The sequence below is a fragment of the Mytilus galloprovincialis genome, chromosome 10, assembly GCF_965363235.1.
Source record: "Mytilus galloprovincialis chromosome 10, xbMytGall1.hap1.1, whole genome shotgun sequence".
NCBI lineage: Eukaryota > Metazoa > Mollusca > Bivalvia > Mytilida > Mytilidae > Mytilus > Mytilus galloprovincialis.
Genome location: NC_134847.1, coordinates 49,382,987 through 49,395,632, shown reverse-complemented (window position 1 = coordinate 49,395,632; position 12,646 = coordinate 49,382,987). Strand labels below are relative to the sequence as shown.

Genomic DNA, 12,646 nt, shown 5'->3' with positions numbered 1-12,646 from the left:
AATTACACAAAAGTAAAAAATGTTGATGCATTTGTCTATTGTCTAAACCTTTCCCACAACATATACTGTACCTGACTAATCTAGACTTTGAACTGGCCTTTTCAACTTTTACCGTATCCTCGACAGGTATAAAATCTCCCAGATCTCGTCTCTGTTGTCTTTGTTTTCTGATGCTGTGGATCATGTTTGCATCTGGTATCTGGCCACCTACAAATATTAAGAACAGGACACTTTTAATCATGACATTAAATAGTGCTCAGTAATCTACACAAACAGGTATTACAGCTTTACAGTAGAACTTACCTGTTAACAATTTTTTTAATAATAAAATTACATCTTTCAGAGTTCAATAATGGAGAGTCAGTCAATTGCTACTAAATCTTTACTTCACAAACTACCATAAGTTCAGTTATTTTTGGAGAAACCAATTTTTGAAGATTGAAAAAAAAATGGATTTGTATGGATATTTTAGTTTGTAGTTTTAGCTAACGTCTCATTACAGACACATAAAAAGTTGTACTTATTGTACACATTTTTGTTTAGGTGCCAGCTGAAGTCTGCCTCCAGTTGGGGTATTTTCTTGCTGGGTTGAAGACCTTGGTGGGCATCAGCATTTTTTGCTCTCTTTGTTAGGTGGTTGTCTCTTCAAATATAAGGTTTATCTATGCCTCTCTTTTGCAAATCATTGGTACCATAAATCAGAATAATAATAAATGATCTAAACTCTCCAAATCACTCACGTCCCAACATTTTATGTATAGCTCCTTTCTCATCCTCATCACTCTCATTATCTACTGCCTCAGCCTCTTCTCCATTCAAGGTAAGTAACTCTTCTCGTAATTTCTGAAAAAATATAAATAATGCTCTGAATGAGTCAGTATAAACAATGAAATGTCATTATTCTTTTTATTGACAATTTGACTTTGCATTTTAAAATTATGTTTTTGATGTTGTTCAAAACATGAAATAAAATGAAAAAGTAGGTAAAATTATTTTACTCTAATAAGTTTATTGGTTGTATGAATTGAAGTTACATTGATAATTCAATGTGAATGGATATGAACATGTGAGCTTGCTGCTCTGATATTTTCAAGTATCAGGTTCTGTACATTATCTAGACAAATATAAGGCAGTAAGATCAAAGGGAAAATGTAATAATTCTATTCTTTAATTCTGCCCTTATAACAATGTATAACCAAAACAATTGTTGAAATTTTGTCTCACCTTTATGTGTGCATCTCTGTCAACCTTTGGAATAACTTCAAGATGTTCAACCTGGACAGGTTCCTGTTTTATGATCTTTTCTTCTTTATGCACCTCTTCCTTCTCTTTCTGCATTTCCTTTTTTAGCATCTTTGCCAGTTTTTTGCTGTGACTAGATTTTTTAATCTTGATTTCTTCTCCTGAAATATTGAAAGGGAGTTAAATCAAAGACATAGTTCATGTACATATTTCAGATAGTTTTAAGTAGTATAGGGTAAAGTTAAAGTAAAGTGACGCCACCAAAATTCAAACTGGATCTGTGTTTTGAAGTAATAAGCATTGTGTATCAGTTTCATGACATTTGGTGGAGGCAAACTAGAGTAAGAGAATGGCAACCAACTTAGGGACGTACAGGACATACAGAGGTAAAAGGGTAAAACTGTGTTTCCTTAGTCCTATTTCCGTACCTATCTTATATTTTAAGCTTATAGAGTTAGACATAGCCTTCCTTAAAGTTTTTCTGGTAATTTTTCAGTTACATGTAGCACTGTTAGTCAAGAAAAATCAAGTGTTGAAGTGAGTTGACAATGTCAGAGGGTGGTAATAGGGGTACCTTCATGAGGAATAACAGTAAAAATTATTGCCAAATAACGTTAACAGTAATTTTTGGTGCATGACGCTAAAATGTACAATTTCTTTAAGACGATAAAACAATCAACTGATTTTGAGAAAATAATCTTGTTACTTTTCAGTACTACTACTAGTGATATTGTTTGCCTTAAATTACTGGAGAATAAAGGCTTTTTCCCCTGGAGAAGAATCCAAATTTGAAAAAAAGGTTTAATATTACTTCCCAAAAGACATTTTTTTCCCCAAACAGTGCAGTCTCAGTAGTAGTTGTGCATGAACCAGTCTTCACAATGGACTGTTAAATCTACAGGCCAGTAGCTCAATTTAAGAAATATTTTAGTTAGATTCTGTTGGCCTGTAGATATGATTTTATTATTTAACAGGCCTGAGAGCAATTTTACAAGCCTGGGCTGCCATTTAGCATGAAGACGGCATGAATGTAAACTGAAAAAAACACTCATTTTAACATTTTTCATGCCTAAAATGACCCTATATATGTAGATTTGAGGGTCTATTTATGTATCATTACTGACAATAAGACGGTCTTATTTCAAATTAGGTTTTACCTCTTGAAAAGGGGTCTGCAAATTGAAGTTCCAGTCAAATTCTTGGTTTATTATACATTTCCCAATTTGAAAAAAATGATGGATATTTTCCCCAATACCTTTTTATGTTAAACTGTTATCGGAGATACATTTTAACTGTTAACTATTTTCAACCCACTTTGTTAACTGCTATCAGCATTTTTGCATTTGTTGTTAACTGTTTTTGTCCAATTTGAGGTGTTGTTAACATGTTATCGGACCCCCTATACACCTTATCGCTATTTGTCCGACATTACTGGAGACATGCTGGCCACGGATATCACACAGGTTCCCGTAAAATTTTGACGTCATAAAGCAAAATATCTGACGCCACAATGGAAAAGTGATTGTTATATGCATCAAAAGTTCAAGAAGTCGGGTCAGACGGGATTAGCGATAAAGTGTATTGCCCCCCCCCCCTTTTTCACTCAACTACAAAAAGTCTGAATGAACATTCAGAACAAGTTTAAAATATTGACAATGCAGAGGTCTGACACCCAAAATTGTAGGTGTCACGCATGACCGATATGCATTTTATTTATATAATTACAGATATCTAAATAATATATATTTTAACCTTCATTTTGTAAATCATGGACAAAACTCAAAGACGATTTCGCTTCTTTTTTACTCTTCTTTGATTTTTTGGAAAGCTTTGGTCCTTCAGCATCATTAGACTGTTCGTCAACTTCCATTTCTTGTACATCGTCATCCTTTTCTTCGTCTGATTCCTCTTCTGTTACAATTTTTCTACCTCGAAAATTACGTCGCGGCTTTTTAAACGTCGCCATGTTGCTTCAACAGCATACACTAAAGTGTTGATTTGAAATAATCATCTGGTAACCCTAATTACATCAATCAAATCAAATCTGAATCAAAAGCTTAATTTACAGTCGGCATGTTACATACCAATCGATTCTTTCTACTTTTATACTTCCTTTTGTTTCATTGTTCGCAGATATTTAAATTATACAAATGTAAAACGAGTAATAATGTATTTCCGGCTCCGCATTATATAGTTAGTTTTACTGTTCCAGACCATACGAGTATTTGGACTGTACGCGTACGGCCCGGACCGTATAAGTATACTCGTGTGGTCCGACCATACGCGTACGGTCCAGCTGACCATACATGTTTAGGTATCATATCATATGGATTAAATCTAAGAAAAAAAACCAATTACCAAACATTTGTAGTTTTAGTTCTACAAGATGTTATTTTTACATTAGATGGATAAAGGGAATAAGCGTACAATTGAAATTAAATGTTTGTTTAATTCTATATCTGATGATTCTATTTATGTACTCTCGCTCAAGTTGACACTTACTACCACAATGTTATTTTTTTTTATTTTTTTTTACATTTACATGTTTGCAGTTCATGCATGTTTCTTTGCATATGCATTCTTGTTTTAAAGTTCCCAAATATTCTAAAACAATTGCCCCCTTCATTTTGTTTACATCCGTTAACTTCAATTTCAATGAGCATTACTGCCATGCTAATATAATTACAGGAGATTAACAGATTAAACTAGCGTGACCTTTTTAAAAAGTTAAAATATTAAGTCAGTTTCATTTCAATATCAATTGAACTTTTTGTATTAATTTGAAATATAAGATTTGTTGATCTGTTATTTACATTTGTATCTAATGAACTAACTTCTTAATATTAGCCAGACCGTACGCGTATATAAGATAAAAGTCCCAGTTAATCAAAATTATATATTTTTAATATATTGTCGAGAGGGATGATGTGATGACACTGATCCGGAAAGGTTGCAACATGCGGTCACTCATAATAGGAATTGAAGTTAAAAACCCTCCCATTTTAACGAAAATGCCTTTAATATACTCATAATAGCATACTGATATACTTATAGTTACTTTAAAAGTCACCATTATTCATTGTTCTAAAATCCGGGCCCATGGTTTCTTTTTCAAGAATCAACTCTTATTCATTGATGTTAATAAAGTAATCAGGCGTAGATCAGAAGAATATAACGTTACATAATTGCGTCTAAATAATTGTTTTGTTTGTTCATCATTGTTCTGTTTGTTTCATCACAAATAAGAAAGGACTCTCCCTTGACACCATTTGCGAGTACATGGTCTTTAGAAAAGATGATAGTCCGTTAGAAGGGGACGATAAATGGCTTACCCATGTTAAGAGAGAGAGATATCTCTTACACGTAAAGTACACCCTTATAGATTTCGAAAAAAAAAAACAGGCCGCAGTAATGCCGCTACAAGACAGCACTCGCACCCGCAAAGTAGAAAGGGATTAATATAAGTACCAATAAACTGTTTCCGAATCCACTATAAATAATTATGTTTAAACTAAAGGACTCTAACAAATATACTATATTCATTTTGTTTTAATTTTGATCTTTTAAAAAATGAATTGTTTTTGCCCGGTTGGCTTATAAATCACAGCTGTTGCAATTAAGCAACATTGCATCAAGTAGCTAGAGGCCTTTAATAAACCAGATAAGAATTCATACGAAAAGGAAGCAAGTGACGCTTCATGCAAAATGTGATGGTTATTTGCCTCCATTTTCAAAACAAAACTGAATTCGGTTATTTTTTGCACCGGGTCTAAGTGAATAAACTCATCGTATAGATATCATAAGGAACAATGCTATTGTTGTTCCGCGGTTGTCGTTTGTTGATAATGATGTGGTTTATAAGTGTTTCTTAATTTTTTTAATAAATATTAGACCGTTGATCTTCCTGTTTGCATTGTTTTAAACTAGTTATTTAGTTTGGACCCGTTATATAGTTTGTTGTTCGATGTGAGCCAAAGCTCTGTGTTGAAGGCCGTACTTTGACCTATTATGGTTTACTTTTTCCAAATTGTGACATGGATGGAGAGTTGTCTCATTGGCACTCGTACCATATCTTTTTATATCTACTCAATTATTTAATTAATATGTGATTTTATAGCAAATATATGGGAGTATCTAAGCGGCTTTAACAAATGCCTGATCCATACTGTAAAGAAACAGTGATGGCTCATGAGAGGGTTCTGAGAGTTATTACATTATAACACGTCAAGTTCTTTGGAAACCTTCAACGTAACAAAACATACTATTTCATGTCTGATTTTTAATCTAAAACGATCATGTTTGGTTTATATGATCAAATTTTCTATTTCAAACTTTTTTTGTATTCAGTGACGACCGGAACAACTAATTGTAATAACCAGAAATGTAAAAAATAAAATAATGTCTGTGCATGTAAACAGGGGAACTTGGACCGAAAAATGAAGTTAAAATAGTGGATATACCGGTATCAGATATCATTATAAAAAATTATATTATTTATATATGTTGCCCTACAGATATTACCACCATTGTATACTTTTGGCCGCTACACGAATATCTCGTTCTTCTTCCAGGTAAGGAACCGGATTCAATACTGAATGTTCATGGTTCCGCGCGAAAACTTTACGCAGTGTCGGGCAACACAGAAAGCTTTCTCTTGGCTATTTACAAATACATTTAAAACGTTCGCAAAAATATACAATTAAAATTATTTACAACTGGGTTTTCCTACTTCCTTTCAGAGCAGCTCTGAATCCCTCAACGGTGTTGGTCGCTGTAACTGTTGTTGGTAGGTTGTTCCAGTCCCTGATTGTCCTCGGGAAGAAAGATTGGCCGTAAGTGTCTGTACTTGTTCTTTCTTGGAAGAAGCGGTTTTTACCTCTGGTCCGGTTATCATTCGGTGTCAAATATTGGTGACGGTCTATATCTATAAGATCATGCTGGATCTTAAATAGCATGCATAATCTATTTGTTTTCCTCCGTTCTTCTAGACTTTCCCATTTAAGATTTTTAACCATATTTGTGACACAGCCAGGTGTTCGGTCTGTGTAGTTGTTATTCACAAATCGTGCAGCTCTTTTCTGGACCTGTTCAATTGCCTTGATTTTATTTTGGGCGGTTGGGTCCCATTTTGTGCTTGCGTATTCCACTGCAGGTCTTACCATGGATACATACTCAGCTGCCTTTACAGGTTTTGTACAGCCTTTGAGGTTTCTACGTATAAATCCCAACGTTCTGTTTCCTTTGCCTACTGTATTGTCTATGTGTTTATCCCATGTTAGGTTGTTGCTGATAGTTACTCAAAGATATTTACTTGCTTCCTCTGTGTCTAGAGTATGACCGTGTAGCTGGTACGATGTTCGTATCACTGGTCTATTTTTTGGGGATATTCTGATGACAAGGCATTTTTTTGGCATTAAAACTCATCTGCCATTTGTTTTCCCAGTCTTCCAATGCTGTTAAGTCCTTTTGAAGTAGTTCACTGTCAGCTTGGTTGGTGATGGTACGAAAGAGTAGGCTGTCATCCGCGAACAATTTGGTCTCTGATGTAGATGCTGTTTCTGGCATGTCGTTTATGTAGGCCAGGAACAGTAATGGACCAAGGACTATGCCTTGGGGTACACCAGAGAGTACTGGTACTTGTGAGGAGACAGCACCCTCTAATATCACGCTCTGCTTTCTGTTATGTAGGAAGGAGCGAATCCATTTATTGGTTTTGGGGTTGACGCCATAGTATTCCAGCTTGTGTAGGAGGCGGTGATGTGGTACCTTGTCAAATGCTTTTGCAAAGTCTAGCAGGATGATGTCTACTTGGCCGCTGCTTTTTAATTTTGATGCAATGTCGTTGATGGTTACGATTAGTTGGGATTCGCGTGATCGTCTTTTGCGGAATCCGTGTTGTGCATCAGTTAGTATTTTATTTTTGTCAAAGTGGTCCATGATGTTGCTGTGTACAATATGTTCTAAGACCTTACACGTGATTGAAGTTAGAGATACTGGTCTGTAGTTAAATGCTAGGTGCCTTTCGTCTTTTTTAAAAAGTGGAACTACATTGGCATCTCTCCAATCTTGCGGGACTTCACCAGTGTTCAATGATGTTTGGTATAGGTCTGTGAGTATCGGAGCAAGTTGTTCTGCTGATGCTTTCAGTATAAAGGCTGGTATTGAGTCGAGACCAGTAGCTTTATGCGGTTTCAGGTTTTTTAACAATTTGTGGACTCCGTTGGTACTAATTTTTATGTCCTTCATGGTGTAGTATGGACTTTTTCCTTTATCTGGAAAGTTATTTAGGTTTTCTTTGGTAAATACTGACTGGAATTGATCGAGGCGGATCGAGCCACATTTAAAAGGGGTTCCCAACCCAGGAGAAAGGGGGATTCCAACAATATGTACATATTCAATGCATTGATCGTCAGTAATATCTGGTGGAAAATGATCTACTTTATAATTTACAATCTGGTTTCAGATCTGCTTATTCTACAGATACATGTCTTATTCATTTGTTAGATCATATTAAAAATGAAACTGCTAAGGGTTTTTATACTGGAATGATAATGTTAGATTTACAAAAAGCCTTTGACACTGTCGACCATCTTATATTGTGCAACAAACTACAAAAAATGTACTAAATGGTTTGAATCATATTTATGTAATAGACAACAAAAAGTTAGTATAAATGGTACTGAATCTGACTTAAGATATATTACATGTGGAGTACCAAAAGGGAGTATTTAAGAATCACTTTTATTCCTATATTATAATCTATATGTTAATGACATGTCTATTTATAAGTATTAGTAAAGACTGCAAAATTTTACTATATGCAAATGATAGTACCATACTATACTCTCATAAAAACCCAGAAGTTATATCTGAGAAACTTGGTAAGGAACTTGAATCTTGTAGCAAATGGCTGATTGATAATAAATTATCACTTCATTTGGGGAAAACAGAAACTATTCTGTTTGGGTCAAAACGTAAATTATCTAAAATCCGTAACTTTGATGTTACTTGTAAAAATCACACAATTTCCTCGCAATATTGTGTGAAATATTTAGGCCTTAATATAGATAATTCTCTTTCTGGAGAAATTTGTTTAAATACTATTATTCAAAAGATAAATTCAAGATTGAAGTTCCTATACAGACAGGCAAAATGTTTATTTGAACAATCAAGAAAGACTTTAGTTACAGCTTTAATTCAATGTCATTTTGACTATAGGCCTGTTCTGCATGGTATGCTGGTGTCAGCAAAAAATATAAATATAAGTTACAAGTATTACAAAACAAATGTGTTAGATTTATAAAAAAAAAAAAACACTGGATATAGTTCAAAAGTTGACCATAATGTATTGAATAGTATTGGTTATGTTAATATTGAAAATCGTGTTAAACAATTGAGATTAAACCATCATACATAATATTTATTACCATCATTGTCCTAATTATATTATTCAAATTTTATACAACGGTGAGAAATTTACATCATCATTTCACATGAAATAGTGCAACAATAATACAATAATAATTTATTAACGTCTCACCATCAATAATACAGTATACACATTTCACATTATAAAAGTAAACCTTTTTAAAATTATTAATGCCATAGGAATATAACTTCTGGGTTCCTCCAGTTAAAGACACATTTTATTTTAATGGCATACAAGATTGGAATATGTTGCCAATTAATGTTAAAAAAAAATAAAGAAAATAAAGAAATTCAAAATTAGCGTCAAAGAGCACTTGGCCAAAAGTTATAGTGCGGCGTCATCAGACTCCGATTTATATTGTTAATCATATTTTTATATAAATTATTTTTATAAGAATTTTTATGCCATATTGATTTGTGTGTTATCTTTTTTGTATGTCGAAACTATAAGCCGTTTCCATGAAGGGACCCCATTGGAAACAATCTTTAGAGCTTTAATGGCCGTTATCCCTTATAAAATACAGTCAGCAAATTTTTTCATACACTTAAGGATACTGCACTCAAAATAATGCCAATATATTTAACATATATGTGTTAGTATTGTCTTTATGTATCGTATATATTGTGTATTGTAATTATAAATATGCTTGATATTTTATTGAATAAAATATTATTATTATTATTATTATTATTATTATTATTATTATTATTATTATTATTATTATTATTATTATTATTATTATTATTATTATTATTATTATTATTATTATTATTATTATTTGCGATATCAACATACATGCAGTCGAGAACCAGGGACAGTTACAAACATCAGGAAAACCCTATACAGAAAACGTTAGAATCTAGACGGAAATCCAGAAGACTAAGCATGTTCTACAAAGCAACACACGGAAAGGCGGCTGTCAACATTCTATCATACGTGACACTGAAGACCATGCATCTAGACTACCCCAACAAGACAATACCATACAGAAAATTCACTCAGATCAGTACTTCCACAGATGCCTACAATTACAGCTACAAACTACGCACCATCACTGACTGGAACAGCCTGATTCTTGAAGCCTTCCAAGCTAGTCTCTGGAAAGCTTCAAGGAGCAACTTCGGAGACTGCAGCTGTAAACAGAAACCACAGGCTGTTTTTATCGAATTTTAATTGCATTTGTAAATACTGAGCACGCAGGTTGACGTTTGCACAGCAGTATCTGCGTTATGGATGTCCACTGCAGATCAATAGTATAGATGTAGATGTAGATGCAATGCGTGTCAAATTCTCTTCACTGCACCGTCCAAACGACGTTAACTTTTCAATTAGTTGATTATTATTTAATTCCAATTACATTTGAGAGAGTGTCCAAACTTTAGTTTAAATCGAATTAATGTTAATTAACCGTTGGCAAGGCCGAACTGACACCATGGCCGAAACGTCTATTTTCATGTACGCATATACTAGTAAGTAGTCATTAACTAACAAATATGCATGTGCTGATTTGTGTCACGCCATATCCTTTACGTTTCTTTTATATAGACTTGTTTCGTTGACGTTTGACAAAATCTTTAATCCTGAAACACCAATATCACTTTAATTAACATGAACATGAACATGCGATTGTCGTATTCACAATCGCGCTTGTTCGGTAACTTCCGGATGATTCCGGAATTATGGTTTAGGTTGATATCGACTGCATAACATGAACACATCAGTGTAACATGATTTGCTCTAATTCCAAAACGAGTCTCCCAAGTTCCTCCACTTTCAGTTCGACCAAAATATGGGCAGGGATTTTTTAAAACCTATTTCATGGAAAAGACGAACGTAGATTTATGAGTATTTAACTTAAAATGGAACCCACTTTTGTGGAGGAGATAGACTTTCGAGAACTACAATTCTACGAGGTTATGCTTCTTGTATATTTGTTTATATATGTTAGTCTGTCAAACCCTGTCCATGTTTTGATTTTCATATTCATATTCTCCATTGTATTATTATAGCTTAGAGTAGACATAAAGTTATGAAAGATACGATTACATTATGTTTGTGCATTGTCAACCACTATGAGTAGTAATCAGGTGGACAAAAACCTTTTAGATTATATGATAATTCTACAGTACAGCTCTAAAACATTGACAATTCGGCCGCTGCTTCAACTTCCAAATTCAAGATGTGTCCTCCAGTACAGCCAAACTGTCAGTTAGGCCATAACATGTGTGTTTATTTTTTTTTAAAATGAGTACAAAAAGTTACTGTTTCATTAATCTTTGACATGTATGGTTAAACAGACACAATCGCACTCATTTTCGTATCGATTCAAAATACAGTAATGTCATCAATTATCGATACTTTTAGATTTTACAAATTCCATTTATACTGATTTAAATCTGTCACCAAATCTCCTAAGGGAGCAACCATTTGATTATCTGGGGGAGGGGGGCTACAGATTTTTTTTCTGGACAAACTTTCTTCTTCGCCTGTGGCGAAAAATTAAACAATCTATTTTTTTCGCGACAAGTCGAAAACAATTTTTTCTTTCAATTTTAGCATTACATATAGTGGCAGCTAAGGGGGAAACTAAACATTTTTTTTCTCCCAGAATCAAAAACAAATTGTTTTTTTCTCCAAAAACTGGAAATAAACTTTTTTTTTCCAAAAAAATCCATACCCCCCCCCCCCCCCACCCTGGGTTGCTGCCTAAGGCAGTATAGATTATTCAATATTTTATTATGTGGGCCGGATCGACTTTGGGCCGGATTAGTTTGGAGACAGAACGACCGGATACCCATTATCTAAAGAAATGAAATTTATAAATTTGTAAACCAATAAATTCGGCTGGTAGTTGCTAAATTTACCACTTGTCATGCTTGAGAAAGAGTTTTTGGCTTTCCTTCATGAATCATTATTATTCTTATCATCTTTATATTAAACTCTTTTTATATTTCTGTTAATGTTATGTCATAAATAAATTTGTGTTTCCATGATATTGATTGAATTTACTTGGTTTTGTGTGGTTTATTTTGTTACATTTGATCATGACATATATCATGTATATACATTTGTACATATGTAAATGTATCTTACTTGACTATAGCTTACATGTACATATGAAATATTGACCAAAAAACAAAATTGTTCTTGTGGGAAGATGGATCAAATTTTTAGTCCTCAACTTTTTTTCATTTATGCCAATAAATAACTTACTTTTTAAATTTTTAAATTTTGAAAAAAATATTTGTACATGTACAACATATACTTATATATCATTTACACCAGAATGTCTAATCTCAAACAACTGTCCATTGTTTAAAAGTTGCAATTTAAAAATTTAGTACAAAATCATTGAGTTTGATACAATGAAGATGTAATGTTGGAAATATATATTGTTGTTGATAGATAGAATGACAATCATTTATTTAAAATAATATTGTTTTAATTTTTTTTTGCAGGTTGTAGGGAAAGGAGCATTTGGAGTTGTCAGTAGAGCAAAATGGAGATCAAAAGATGTTGCAGTAAAACTAATAGAAACCGAATCCGAGAGGAAAGCTTTTATGACAGAGTTAAAGCAGCTGTCAAGAGTTAATCATCCTAACATAGTCAAACTGTATGGTGCTTGTACTAAACCACCAACAGTAAGTACATTGTATATGGTTTAAATATGATCATGATGATAATGCATGTTTGTGGTACACCTGATCGTGCTGATATTTAGTCTGCACGGTTAGCCACTAGTCCGATGATCCAGACTAGTAAAATTTCATTCAGACTAGTAAGTTTTTGCAAAACTTTGTTTGGACTAATAAGAAAAATGTCAGAATATTGGTCTTCGAACTGATAGTTGAAAAAGTTTTTGGTGCAGACTGTATTTAAATGAAATATTTCCAGGTTGAAACTTTGAAAGAATAAAAAACTTCAAACTAAAAAAGTTAAAAAAGATGTGTTTGGTTGTAGGCATAGGTAAGAGAT

The 12,646-nt window shown here is 33.4% G+C and overlaps 2 protein-coding genes across 9 annotated transcripts in view; one reads left to right on the top strand and one right to left on the bottom strand.

Annotated features, from left to right (window-relative positions):
* LOC143047735 (PAX3- and PAX7-binding protein 1-like) overlaps positions 1-3,217 on the bottom strand; it is a 32,042-nt gene extending 28,825 nt beyond the window's left edge. Inside the window, exons 1-4 of the mRNA XM_076220966.1 lie at positions 2,995-3,217; positions 1,225-1,403; positions 741-843; positions 72-207 (exon numbers count right to left, since the gene is read on the bottom strand). Of these exons, the coding sequence (XP_076077081.1) occupies positions 72-207; positions 741-843; positions 1,225-1,403; positions 2,995-3,208 (632 nt within the window). The 5' untranslated portion in view covers positions 3,209-3,217. The remainder of the gene's footprint in view (positions 1-71; positions 208-740; positions 844-1,224; positions 1,404-2,994) is intronic.
* Positions 3,218-10,403: 7,186 nt separating this feature from the next.
* The window catches only part of LOC143047734 (mitogen-activated protein kinase kinase kinase 7-like), a 55,362-nt gene continuing 53,119 nt past the window's right edge, over positions 10,404-12,646 (top strand). For all 8 annotated transcript variants that reach the window (XM_076220965.1, XM_076220963.1, XM_076220961.1 and 5 more), the window contains exons 1-2: positions 10,404-10,584; positions 12,130-12,312. In XM_076220965.1, the coding sequence (XP_076077080.1) occupies positions 10,531-10,584; positions 12,130-12,312 (237 nt within the window). In that variant the 5' untranslated portion in view covers positions 10,404-10,530. The remainder of the gene's footprint in view (positions 10,585-12,129; positions 12,313-12,646) is intronic.